This window comes from Cyprinus carpio, chromosome A1, assembly GCF_018340385.1.
Source record: "Cyprinus carpio isolate SPL01 chromosome A1, ASM1834038v1, whole genome shotgun sequence".
Lineage (NCBI taxonomy): Eukaryota > Metazoa > Chordata > Actinopteri > Cypriniformes > Cyprinidae > Cyprinus > Cyprinus carpio.
In genome coordinates this window covers 18,971,011-18,983,721 of record NC_056572.1, presented here as the reverse complement: position 1 = coordinate 18,983,721, position 12,711 = coordinate 18,971,011, and the positions used below count along the sequence as shown (strand labels likewise).

Below are 12,711 nucleotides of genomic sequence, written 5' to 3'. Positions count from 1 at the left end.
TTAGTGAATTGAGGTAGGGAGGTGCTGTTTCAGCGGCAGTCATAATAGCCAGTGTCTAAATTTTATATATATATTTATTTATTTAAATATTTTAATTCTGGTCCAAACTGGGAGCCACTGGAGTAAGATCAGAAGGGGTGTGAATTTAGTTATCTTTGGGTAATTAAAGACCAGGTGTGTTACCGCATTCTGGAGTGAGAACATAAAACAATTTGACTGGACTATTGAGAGGCCATAGAGAGTTGGTTGTTGTTATCAGCTTGATTTTTGCCTTGAGAAAACAGAGCAGCAATGGGTAATTTTTGTTCAAATGATTCTGATGTTGGATTCAAGGGCTTCTCTTCCATCATCCATGTTGTCACTGACAACATGAGTACCTTTTTATAGTGGCATCCCATTACTCTTTTTGTTTCTGACATTTGTGAACTAGCTACAGTATTTCATTCACTCAAATGAGAATGGCACAAACTTGACATTGCTTCCTCCTGAGGTCATTTTGTGCAAAAAGGTGCAATTTATAATTTGTACTCATGGTGTTGGTATCGGTCTACCACAGTAATTAAGTGATTGTGTCACATGCATGGAGCACTGAGGAGTCTTGTCTGTGCAGTCAATGTGACTTTTTATTACGATTACAAGTAGTACAGTACATGTTCTCAATGAAATTATTCAGTTTGACTGGAATAATGGGTAACATGAGTAATATATTTCACAAGCATCCAACTTTTCCAGTCAATCAGATGGCTGCATAAATCCATCTAATATCCTCTTCACTTGATATGTAACTGGCTACACTGCACTGGTTTATCAAAACAGAGTATAGTGCTGTGTGTCATCAGCATAGCAATGGTAGGAGAAGCCATGTGTCTGTATGATGGGACCCAGTTTAGTGTATATGGAGAAGAGGAGGGGTCCAAAAACTGATCCCTGAGGAGCCCCAGTGACCAGTTGATGTGCTTTGGATACCTCCCCTCCCCAGGCCACCCTGAAAGACCTACCAGTGAGATAGGATTCAAACCAGCGAAGTGGATTCCCTGTGATGCCCAGTGATGAGAGGGCAGACACGAGGATCTGATGATTGAGAGTGTCAAATGCAGCAGATAGATCCAGCAGAATAAGAACTAATGATTTGGAATCAGCTTTTGCAATCCGCAAGGCTTCCATGACTGACAGTAGCGCAGTGTCAGTTGAATGGCCACTCCTGAAACCTGACTGGTTAGCGTCCAGTTTGTTGTTCTGTGAAAGAAAGAAAGATACCTGGTTAAAAAAACAACTCTTTCAAGGGTTTTCGCTATGAATGGAAGGAGAGAGACGGGTCTGTAGCAGTCTATAAGAGAAGTGTTTAATGTGGGTTTTTTGAGCAGTGGGGTTACCCGATCCTGCTTGAATGCAGAGGGGAAGGTGCCTGAGAGGAGAGATGTGTTGATGATGTGTGTGAGTGCTGGTAAGAGTGTAGGAGAGATTGCTTGGAGAAGGTGTGAGGAGATTGGGTCTAAAGGGCATGTTGTAGGATGGCTGGAAAGGAGAAGTTGTTTACAGAGGAGAGCTAAAGAGCTACAACAATCAGTTTACAGATGAGATATTGTTTACAGAGGCGAGCTAACAGCAGCTGACAAGCTCAAGGCATCATCCCTGCATAAAATGCTGTATTGTCATATAACTATACTCTTTATGACATTTGTGCTTTGACAAAATAAAACCCTATAAAGATCTTAAATCAGAGCATAAATTCATAAATTTGTGGCATTAAATATATTGCAAAAAAAAAAAAAAAAAAAAATCTTGCTCAATGTTTTTGTATACTTTCCAATACAAATATATCCAAAGGTCATTGAATCAAGATACATTTACTTGAAGCAAAATTAAGATTATAGAAAACTGAGTTTTCTATACTTGGTCTTAAAAGAATCTTCATTTTACCTTCATAAAACATGCAGAACCCCTGGTTCTAGCATACGGTTATCTTTAAAAAATGTTGTAATGCCTTGTGCAATAAACGACATTAACAATATTCCTTACTTCATTTGTTAACAGTTCAGAGACATTAAAAATCAGTTTATTATAGTTTCAGCTGTATATAAACTCAGCAAAAACAAAGCATTCTATGACTTTTAACTGCTTTTATTTCCAACAAATATCTTAATTCATATAAAAATATTTGTTTTAACATTAAATTGTTAAAAAAGTCTTAAGTGTCTTACATTAAGGACATTGCTGTTTATTAGCTACATCTGCTGGTGAGCAGGGGCCCTGGCCATCTTTCTTCTGGTGTTTTTCAGTAGAACATTTATATTTAGTCATTTGGCAGATGATTTTATCCAAAGTGACTTAAAGTTGAGGAATACAACAAGCTATGTATCATAAGATGGCAATAAACACAAGTAGTGCCCATTATGCAAGGTTTCAGTCATCATTCAAAATAGTAAAAAGAAAGGACAGGAGGATAATAAGAGAACTGAAAAAGTGAAGGCATAGAATTTTATTATTATTGGAGGCAGTTAGACACTCATGGAAGAGATGAGTTTTCAGTTGTTTCTTGAAGATTGTGAGGGATTCGTCTGTTTGGGTGGAGTTAGGTAGGTCATTCCACCAACAGGGTACGATGAAAGAAAATGTCCTTGAGAGCTATTTTGTGTCTCTCTATGATGGGACTACGAGCCGTTGCTCGTTTACCAACCACAGGCTTCTGGAGTGGACATAGACGCAAAGGAGTGAGTGGAAGTAGGAGGATGTGGTGCCTGTGGCTGTTAGGAAAGCACCAAAGTCTTGAACTTGATACGTACCAAGACTGGAAGCCAGTGGAGAGAGATGAAAAGTGGTGTGACATGGGCTCTCTTGGGCTCAATGAAAACAAGACGTGCTGCTGCATTCTGAATCATTTGCTGAGGTCTGATTGCACATCTTGGAAGTCCAGCCAGAAGAACATTGCAACAGTCCAATCTAGAAATGACAAGGGTCTGGATGAGAAGCTGTGTTGCATGCTCTGTTAGGAAGGGTTTGATCTTCCTGATGTTGTTTAGTGCAAACCTGCATGATCATGCTGTTTTTGCAATGTGATGTGAGCTTAGAAGGTCAGCTGATTATCAAGGACCACCCCAAGATTCATGGCCGAATTCGATAGGATTATCATTGTTGAGCCCAGTTGGATGGTAAACTGGTTCTGTACTCATGGGGTGTTGCACATGCTGGTCTGGAGGAAATATGACAGATATTGTCTAGGAAGATATTTAGTGTAGAAAATAGCATATCTGTGGCACAATTCAAATCTAATGATGAGAAGTGTGTGGGGGTGGGAAGAGAGGATGATACCACAGAGGAAAGTCGAGAAGCAGAAAAAGACCTTAGGTTTTATCTAAACAAAATTGGCCAAGGGGGTTGGTGGTGCAGAAGGTAGATGTAAATTAAAAGTAATGAAGAAATTATCTGAGACATGTAAGGGTTTGACCAAAAATTGTGTATAAAGATGAGGTCGAGCTGGTTACCTGTTTTATGGATACCTGTGGTGTTGCGCCGCCAAAGGTCGAAAGAGTCTGAAGAGTCCATCCAAAACTCTTTTTCCCCACTGTCACCCTCACACAGAAGACACTTGTTGAAGTGCTCCAGAAATTGTTCTATTAACCTCATTTCTAAACATCTCTTCTCAAGGGGGATTTATTTATTTATTTTTGCAGTATCTTTGTTAAGTAAATGTAATATTTTCATTCACAATTTAACTTTGTCTAATATAGTTTTACTGTACATTGACAAAAATGTCCATGTTTCCATATGACAACAATGCTGTACCACTACTGAAAATTATTAGTACATTTAAATAGAAAAAAACAAAAAAATTTTTGACCATTTTCCATTGTGGTACAGCATTGCCATATAACAACGTTTCCCTAAGTATCCCCCCAATTTTTAATTTGAATTTAGCTATTTAATATAATAAAAACCTATTTGAAAAAAATATATTTTATGGTTAGAACATGATGCATACCATAGACTAGAGGGTTAACCCACTTTATAGTGAATACAGCTGTCCATGCCTTTCTAATTAGAATATAGCATGCAAATGACTTGAAATCGGAACTTCTGCCGTACAGTTTGCCACTTAAGCACAAATTAATAGATAGCTAAAAGGGTTTTGTAGATTATAATTACAGCTAAAGGCAAACAACATGCACAATCACCATAAAGTTTTAAATAAAATAAGCAGTAAACTATTCTGGAAAAAATAAAATCCTCCCTACTAGCAGATATGTAATTTAAATGACAGAAACAGAAAACTGGTATTAAGCAAGACACTTATGCATTCTTGCGGTGTCCACTGACAAATCGCTTTAATTTTCTAAGTTATTATAATTGTGGCCTTAACCTGTCCTTAGGACAATGCAGGTGCATGTGCAATAACTGTTTTTGTAAGTATGGAAAATATAACTCAGTGGGATTCTAAAAATTATCTTTAAAATATCTTTTCAGTGTCCTGAAAAAAACGGACATGTTTCTTTCTTTCTTTTGCTGAGTTTTTTATTTGTCACTGATATTTTACATTGGTTAGACCCATCAATTACAATAACACACAAAACATTTGTTACTTGTAAATGCGTCTAATCCAAATACGTCACCCAATTGCATCGACTTCATCTGCAGGTTTTAAAATGCACATAAGTGCAGTAAATAGCATTTGCATTAGAAGATAAGTATTACATTGATAATGATGGTGACTGACAGAAATACTGGGAGCAGGTACCAGGAATTTATAACATCCTAGAAAGATCACAGTCAGAATGTTCAGCAAGTTTTTGTTAACAAATTTTCAAGTATCTGATGTTACTGGCTGTCAGAGCACTTTGCACCTTTCTCATTCCTAGGTTGATTGAGCAGCTCCTCTATTCGCTGAAGGTCATTATCAGTGTCCTGATGTTCCTCACACTTCATTTCTCCAATAAGATCATCTGTAAGCTTGAGACGAGCATTCCTGTAATGAAGACATCAGCTCAATTTTCTGTTCAAAATTACTAGTTTATCAGTTCTGTCCAAGAACAAAAAGATTCTCTTTTCCAGGTAAAACTAACCATTCGGCGACTCTCAGCTCATGTAGCTCTCGTCTTTCCCGTTGTCTCTTGTCATGCATGGTCTCGCCCCCAAGCTTCTGCAGACCAATGATTACAACTCCAGCCGGCAGCCTGTTATAACATCACACATTTGTCTCAGAGCAATTGAGCAATATCACATGAGCGAGATTGCTGCTGTGCTGAATATCAGCACAGATATAAACATAAGGTGCGCAGGTAATCAAGGCCATGCAGATATTTAGAACAAAATCAGACACAATATAGCCATTCGTTTTGTTCATGTTTGTTTCATTAATGAAAATACTTCCAGAAGCCAAAACAGGATGAAACACTGGCATTCTATGTACCACAGGGGTGCAACTCTGGTCTGACAGGTTGGTGGACCAAAACTGAGTGCTGGATAATAGTCAACTTTCATTTCAGTAACAAAATATTATTTTAATATGAAATGGATTATAAACAATAAAACAACAAAAAGAACAACTTTCCAGGAAACTATATGCCAAGAATTTATCTCAAGTGAGCAAAATAAATAAATCTAAATGTTTTGTAGACAAATGTGTGAATGTTTTAAATGTGTCAATTATGCATAATGTGTAACAAAATGTGTAAAAAGAACAAACAACTTCCAACACTTCACGTTGATTTAATACTTATTTTAACTCAGTTAAGAATGTGTTTACAAGGATACTCGCCAAAAATATTTTTGACTTCATTTTGTGCATAGGTCTTCAACCCTGCTCCTGGGGAACACTTTCTTCCTGCAGAGTTCAGCTCCAACGCTAATCAAACACACCTGCACCAGCTCATCAAGGTATTCAGGATCACTTGAAAAGTTAGAGGCTAGGTGTGCCGAAGCAGGTTGGAAATAAACTTTGCAGGACAATGGGTCACCAGGAGCAGGGTTGAAGACTTATGATTTTGTGTATTTGTCCATTACATAACGCAAAATAGAACACAGTTTGGACAGAAACAGCACGTGAGTACCAAATAGAGTTATCTTTTATGTCTTCTTATGCTTAAATGACTTAAAATCATTTGAATGTTAAAATATTCTTGCTCTTTAAAGGGATACTCCACCCAAACATGAAAATTCTCTCATTTACCCTCATGCAGTCCCAGATGTATGACTTTATTTCTTCTGATGAACACAAAGCTTTTAAGTTCATATAATGCAAGTGTACAGGACCACTTCAAAGACTACACAAAGTCAACATGACTGTAAAGTTTAAAATATTAGTCTTTTTCTTACACATGCTTATTTCACTTAAGACATTGATTAATCAAGAGGGGTCTTATGGGTTACCATAGTTTTAGAGATGCCATCTTTGGATGTTCCATACACCTTCATTATAATCTTTGTGTTCATCTGAAGAAAAAAAATATATATATACAATTTAAAGATGTACTTTTTACTTATTCTCAAGCATGTTTTGGCCAGATACTTGTACTTTTAACAGAGTAAAATTTTCCACTCAGTATCTAATTTTGTCTGTCTTTATTGCAGCATTTAGCCTTTACACTGAAATTTAAGCAGGCACAGAGCAGTTTTAACTGTGGAGTCTGCAGCCTGTTCAATCAAATTAGTAGACATAAATTAATTCAGCATGACTCATTATCATTATGAGTAGTAGTGGTAGTATTGTATAGTGTTCATTAATATATTGACAAACTTCAAAAACTAGCCCAACTACAATTTGCAGCCAGCAGTAGTTTTGGAATCATGCAAATGTATTTTTAATGTATGTGTTCACTTTGTGTGCTTTTTATTTTTTTATTTTAGCTTTCATTAATGACAATAACACAGGTGAAATGCTCCATGATCTTTCACAGAACCATTTTTAAGTCCAATAATAGTGAGAATGTTAGCATGTAACAATCTTCACACTACGTAGAGCATAATGTACTATGTATAGCATTTTTCACTTTGTTGCACCTGACTGAGACGTTAGGGTCTGTTTGCAGGCACACTGTGTGCTCCAGGTGAGTGTTAAACAGCTGAGGCTCTTCTAATTAAGAATCTCTGCTAATGAGGGTAAAGAGTGAGAAAGTATTAATGAACCTAAAACAAAAAGAAATATAACAGGAAAGCTGAAAAGAAAAAAATAAGTATATGAAATAAAAGCACATCACAGCTGATAGTTCTTCAGATCGAAGACTTCTGTTTAGCATATTGATAACTCTCTCTCTCTGTGTGTGTGTTCTACTCACCCCAGTACAGCTCCTATGGCTGTACCAGCCAGCAAGCCTCTAAGTCCCAGATTCAGCCGGAACAGTCCTCCTGTGAGAGCTGAATACAAACACGTGTGAATACTGTTATTCTTTCCTGTCATCTTAGAATGACAAGCACACATGCTTTAAAAATCAGTTAACTTGAGGCACAGGCCTACTAAAGAACCATCATCCAGAGGGTGAGTTTGTGAACTTACCACCTGCAACAGCGAAATGGCTCAGAGCATTTTTGTCTCTGTACACTGTCAGTCCAGTACTTACGGTGCTGTAAAAAAGGTATGAACAGCATAAAGCATTTTTCATACACGCGGAAACTGACCGGCTATTAATTTTCCTGCAACAACAATCCTAGTACAGTACTTCTAAACCAATTCTATTCTGTTTTCAGACACAAGCTATATATATTTTTAAAACTCAAATGTGCTGTTATAATATTGCTGCACATTGGAAAGGTGAGTTTGTAATTAGTAAATTAGCAGTGCCTAAAGAAACTGCAAAATAATTACTGTTTTCAAATAGGTTTCCCCATACATGGCTAAACCAGTAGTGTTTTCACAACTTTAGAAAAGTGGAAAAAATAGAGAGATTGACAGCAGAAGAAGAAACAATGTCAAATTTACAGTTAGCCTACTCCCATAGACACTGTATTAGAAACACGCTCATATAGAAGTGTTTACTATTTTTTTTTTTTTTTTTTTTTTTTTTTTTTTTTTGTAATTTGATGCAAAGTAGAATAATATAAGGTGTTGTAAATGTAAATTTAAAAAAAAGACAACTTTGCAGGATTTGCGATGCTGATGACCATTAAAACGCATCATCACAGTCCGTGAAAATGTTCCATGATACATATTTCTTTCAAAAATGGACATATGCTGAGAATGTCCTCACTCAGGCCATCCACACCATAGATGAGTTTGTTTCTTCAAAGGAAATTCAGCATTAGATCACTTGCTCATTAATGGTTCCTCTGCAGTGAATTGGTTCCATCAGAGAACAACAGTTAAAAACATCACAATAATCCACAAGTCACACGACTTGCATGACAGTCCTTTAAATAACGTCTTGTGAAGTGAAAAGCTGAATGTTTGTAAGAAACAAATCCATTATCAAGATATCACTTCCGAATCAGAATCTATAACTTTTGTTCTCTAGTGAAGAAGTCCATCCCTTGTTGTCCTCTCACATCTAAATCAATCAACATATTTGTTTAGAACTGTTTTGGCCTGATGAAGCTTGAGCTGTGCATATTTCACTCCTGATTCAGACAAGATAATTTTTTCACTAGAAAAAAGCAGTATTATGGATTATGAAAAATAAAACAGTCCAAATCAGTTCATGTGGGTGGATTTTGATGTGAAAGTACAACAGGGGATGGACTTTTTTCCACTGGAGGAAGTGATATTATGGATTATAGGCTTGTAATCTAGCTGGAAGCGATGGTTTGAAGTTAAGAAGTCTTAATGATGCATTTGTTTTTTGCAAACATTCAGCTTTACACTTTACAAGATGTCAATTGATAGACTGGAGTCATGTGGATTACTGTAATGTTTTTAATCAGTTGTTTGGACTCTCATTCTGACAGCACACATTCACTGCAGAGGATGCATTGGTGAGAATATGATGTAATGCTAAATATCTCCAAATTTGTTCTGATGAAGAAGCAAACTAATCTACATCTTGAATTGGCTGAGTATGAGTATATTTTCAGCAAATTTTCATTTTTAGGTGATCTATATCTTTGTCTAATACAAGTGCATTTAACCATGTAATGAAATGTCTCACAAATTAAACCTTAACATAACTAAACTTACTTAAACATGGTCACAAAAGCTGCTACCCTCCAACTCCACCTCCAGCCAAAGCGCACAAACCCACGAATAGCTGCATTATGGGCTGAGCGCTGGAGAGACAAAATATATACACATAACATCACTGTGTGTACATTTCAGCTTCATTAAATAATAATGTGCTTTTCTTAGCTATACAAAATGAAAAAACAAAGCAATTGAAGCGTCAAAAAAACATTTTACAGTACTAAAGTATACTGATGCATTATTGGACAATGAGATCAGATGTCTGTGTGAATGAAAATCTGTTGCTACAGTGGGTATATACAGTAAAAGAATCACCCCCTTTAAAATAATCACATTTTGTTCCTTTGCAGCCTGAAATGATGACAGTTTTTGTTTTGTCCAGCTGTATTTACTCAGTGCAACTTATAACATCTGAGTGAAAGATATAAAACCAACATGTCAGAAAAAAAAAAAAAAATCCCACACAGAATCACTGAGTTGGAAAAAGGAGCACCCCCTTGTGTCAGTATTTTGTTGAACCACCTTTTGCTGTAATTACAGTCTTTAGTCTGTTGGGATAAGTCTCTACTACCTTTGCACATCTAGAAATATTTTGGAATATTTGTCCACTCATCTTTGCAGAACTGCTCAAATTCAGTTAAATTTGATGGTGAGCGTTTATGGACTGCAGTCTTCAAGTTATTCCACAGATTTTCAATGGGGTTTCAGTCTGGGCTCTGACTAGAACATGCAATGACATTCACCTTCATTCTCCTTCAACCTCTGTGTGCTCAGTTTTGCTGTGTGCTTTGGGTCACTGTCATGTTGAAAGGTAAACCTTCTTCCCATTGACAACTTTCTGGCAGAGGACAGTAGATTTTCCTCAAGAATTTGATGTTATTTTGCCTCATCCAATTTTCCTTCTATCCTGACAAGAGTTCCAGTCCCTGCTGCACAGAAACACCCCATAACAGGATCTTATCACCTCTATGCTTTACCGTAGGAATGCTGTTATTTGGATGGTAAGTTGCATTGGATTTCTGTCAGACATATCGTTTGGTGTTGAGGCCAAATTATTCAATTTTATTCTCATCTGACCTCAGAATCTTCAAGGTGTGTTTTGGCAAAGCTCAGTCGTGACTGCATGTGGCCTTGCTTGAGGAGTGGCTTGCAACCCTCCCATAAAAGCCACATTTGTTGAGAATTTGTGATATTGTCACATGCACACAGTGATCACTCTTTGTCATAAATTCCTGCAGCTGCTTCAGAGTTGCTGTAGGCCTCTTGGTCGCCTCTCTGATCAGTTTCCTCCTGGTTCTTTCATCCAGTTTGGAGCGACATCCTGATCCAGGGAGGGTCTGTGTGTTACCAAATACCTTCCACTTCTTAATAACAGACTTCACTGTGCTTCAAAGCATTGATAAAGCCTAAGATTTTTTTTTTTTATCCATTTCCTGACTTGTGCCTGTCCACAACTTTATCCCAGAGATCTTTTGACAGTGCTTTGCCACCCATCGTTGATCGTTTACTTCAGCTGCACTACCAAGAACTGAAATGCTCCAGGAAAACTCTTTGAGCTAATCAAAATGACCACAGCTGATCACAGTTGAAAGTCAAATGGCTTTGTTAAATGACTTCTATACCCACTGTACAAAACAGACATAAATATTATACATATATATTTAGGCTCTGTCCTTTTTGTCTTACCACTGCATCCACTCTGTTTTGGTAAATTTCAGCCTGGCTGAGCTGGATGAATCTCTCACGGGCATGTCTTGCTCCTGGTAGGCCTCCATAGACCATCCCAACCACAGCTGCAGCAACGCCACTCTTTACTATATTCCTTAACTCCTCTGAGTACATCTGACCCTCGCTGTGTGGAGAGCAGAGCAGAGTCAAATGCACCATGCCAACAATATTCCATAAGAGTGTCTGATATTGTGTATTACAAATAAGGCATAACATCTGGCCGTGCTTAGATAATTGTGAATTAAATCTTATATTACATGTAGCAAACAAGGCCGGTGAAAGGTAAAGAACTACACATTTAAAGTCCTATTACAACGGCAGAGCAACACAACAGTGTGTTATGTATTGTGGACCCATCACTGATACTTACCCCCTGTAGAAAAGATCTTTGATACGATTCCATCCTGTGTCAGGGAACTCTGGTTTACCTAGGTGCTGTGGTAAGGTCTTTGTGGAGGTACTATCAGATGCATGGACACTAGGAAGACTGAACCCCAGAAGACTCAAATGCGAGCCGTCAAGTCCATGTGCATCTGTCCCCCCACATGTGGGTGATGAATCCAGCCGGCCTGCAGTACGCATCAACAAGCTGTTCAATCACAGAAACACAAATCCAGAGGTATAAGAGCATGTTTATGCATGTTCAACATGCTTTTGGTTAGACGACAAAATCATACAGACAGGCTGCATTTAACATCTGCAGCAACACAGCTGTCAAAAAAAGAGTTTCTGCATCACAGAGGAATAAAGTATGGAAGCTCGTTTCCGCCACGGGATAAAATAAATACATTAAATTTCTTCTCAAAATTGATAGTCATCTTGCAATTCTCTCTTTTTTCAGAAGTCCGAGAAAAAAAAATCCAGTCGTAACGTTACATTCGAAGACGAACATAATTAAACCAAAGGCAATATATGAATTCTGCTTTATAGGATAGTCAAAACTATAGTCAAAACACAAAGTAGAATTCAACATATTATAAACAAGCGCAGTGAAGAGAAGGATGTTTAACGAAGCACAAAATATTCCACATTCTAAGCAAGCACTAAATAGAATTCTAGTCGTACGTAACGTTACTCTAAAATACTGAGTATATTTTACAGTATGCAGGCGACTGTCATCGCTTGACAATTTAGGATCGTTTGTAAAATGCCAAAAGATTAGATTTTCTGACAATAAATGACAGTACATATACAGGAGCAAAGCGTAATATAAATCTATATGGACTTGTTCTCACAAAATCCTATATGTCTCACCTGCTTTCATTGAATGCTCCTTCAGCGACCATTACAATGTCAACATGTTCACTTCCTTACACAATGGTCCTTTTGCGCCATCCGGTGGTGGAGGACCCGACTAACTGTCTAGTTTTGCTCAAAAAAGCGATTTGAAATGTTTTTTAAAGCTAAATTTTAATTGTAAATTCAGTCTCTAATTGCAAGTGTCTAATTTCCACACCGATTGTGTCGTTGCATTAAGAAGTCTCGAGTCTTCCTTCATATTTTATATATTATTTCTTGTTTATCTTGCTTATCAAGGGCATCAAAATATAAAGGAATAAAGAATAATAATAATAATAAAACATTTACAGGGTTTAAAATGATTACCTTTATTGAAACGAATAGTTTGAGATCATATAAAAATGAAAATCTACAGACACTGACAATTATCTGCTGGAATACTAGAACATATTCAACCATTTCTGCTTACATTCAAATGTTCCTCTAATGGCACTTAAGTGTGGAATCAAAATCATCAATACTTTAGAATTAATACTGTTTTACTGAGGTTTTGCTGGTATTGTGCCATTGATCGTGACATAAACGACATGTTAAAAATGGTTCATCCAAAATCACTAATCATCATCTGGATCCAGAGATGA

At 37.1% G+C, this 12,711-nt stretch overlaps 1 protein-coding gene across 2 annotated transcripts; it reads right to left on the bottom strand.

The window, feature by feature from the left end:
* Positions 1-4,491: 4,491 nt before the first annotated feature.
* Positions 4,492-12,195, bottom strand: timmdc1 (translocase of inner mitochondrial membrane domain containing 1). Of its 2 annotated transcripts, none has more exons than XM_042756426.1 (8): positions 12,086-12,195; positions 11,202-11,400; positions 10,790-10,955; positions 9,101-9,189; positions 7,487-7,554; positions 7,269-7,347; positions 5,058-5,168; positions 4,492-4,960 (listed from the first exon to the last, which is right to left on the bottom strand). In XM_042756426.1, exons 1-8 carry the CDS (start codon positions 12,093-12,095, stop codon positions 4,813-4,815), a joined length of 870 nt encoding a protein of 289 aa, XP_042612360.1. In that variant the 5' UTR covers positions 12,096-12,195; the 3' UTR covers positions 4,492-4,812. The 2 variants fall into 2 exon arrangements, with proteins under 2 accessions (XP_042612360.1, XP_018963110.2); XM_019107565.2 differs by having other exon boundaries at positions 11,202-11,420; positions 12,086-12,190.
* Positions 12,196-12,711: the final 516 nt, after the last annotated feature.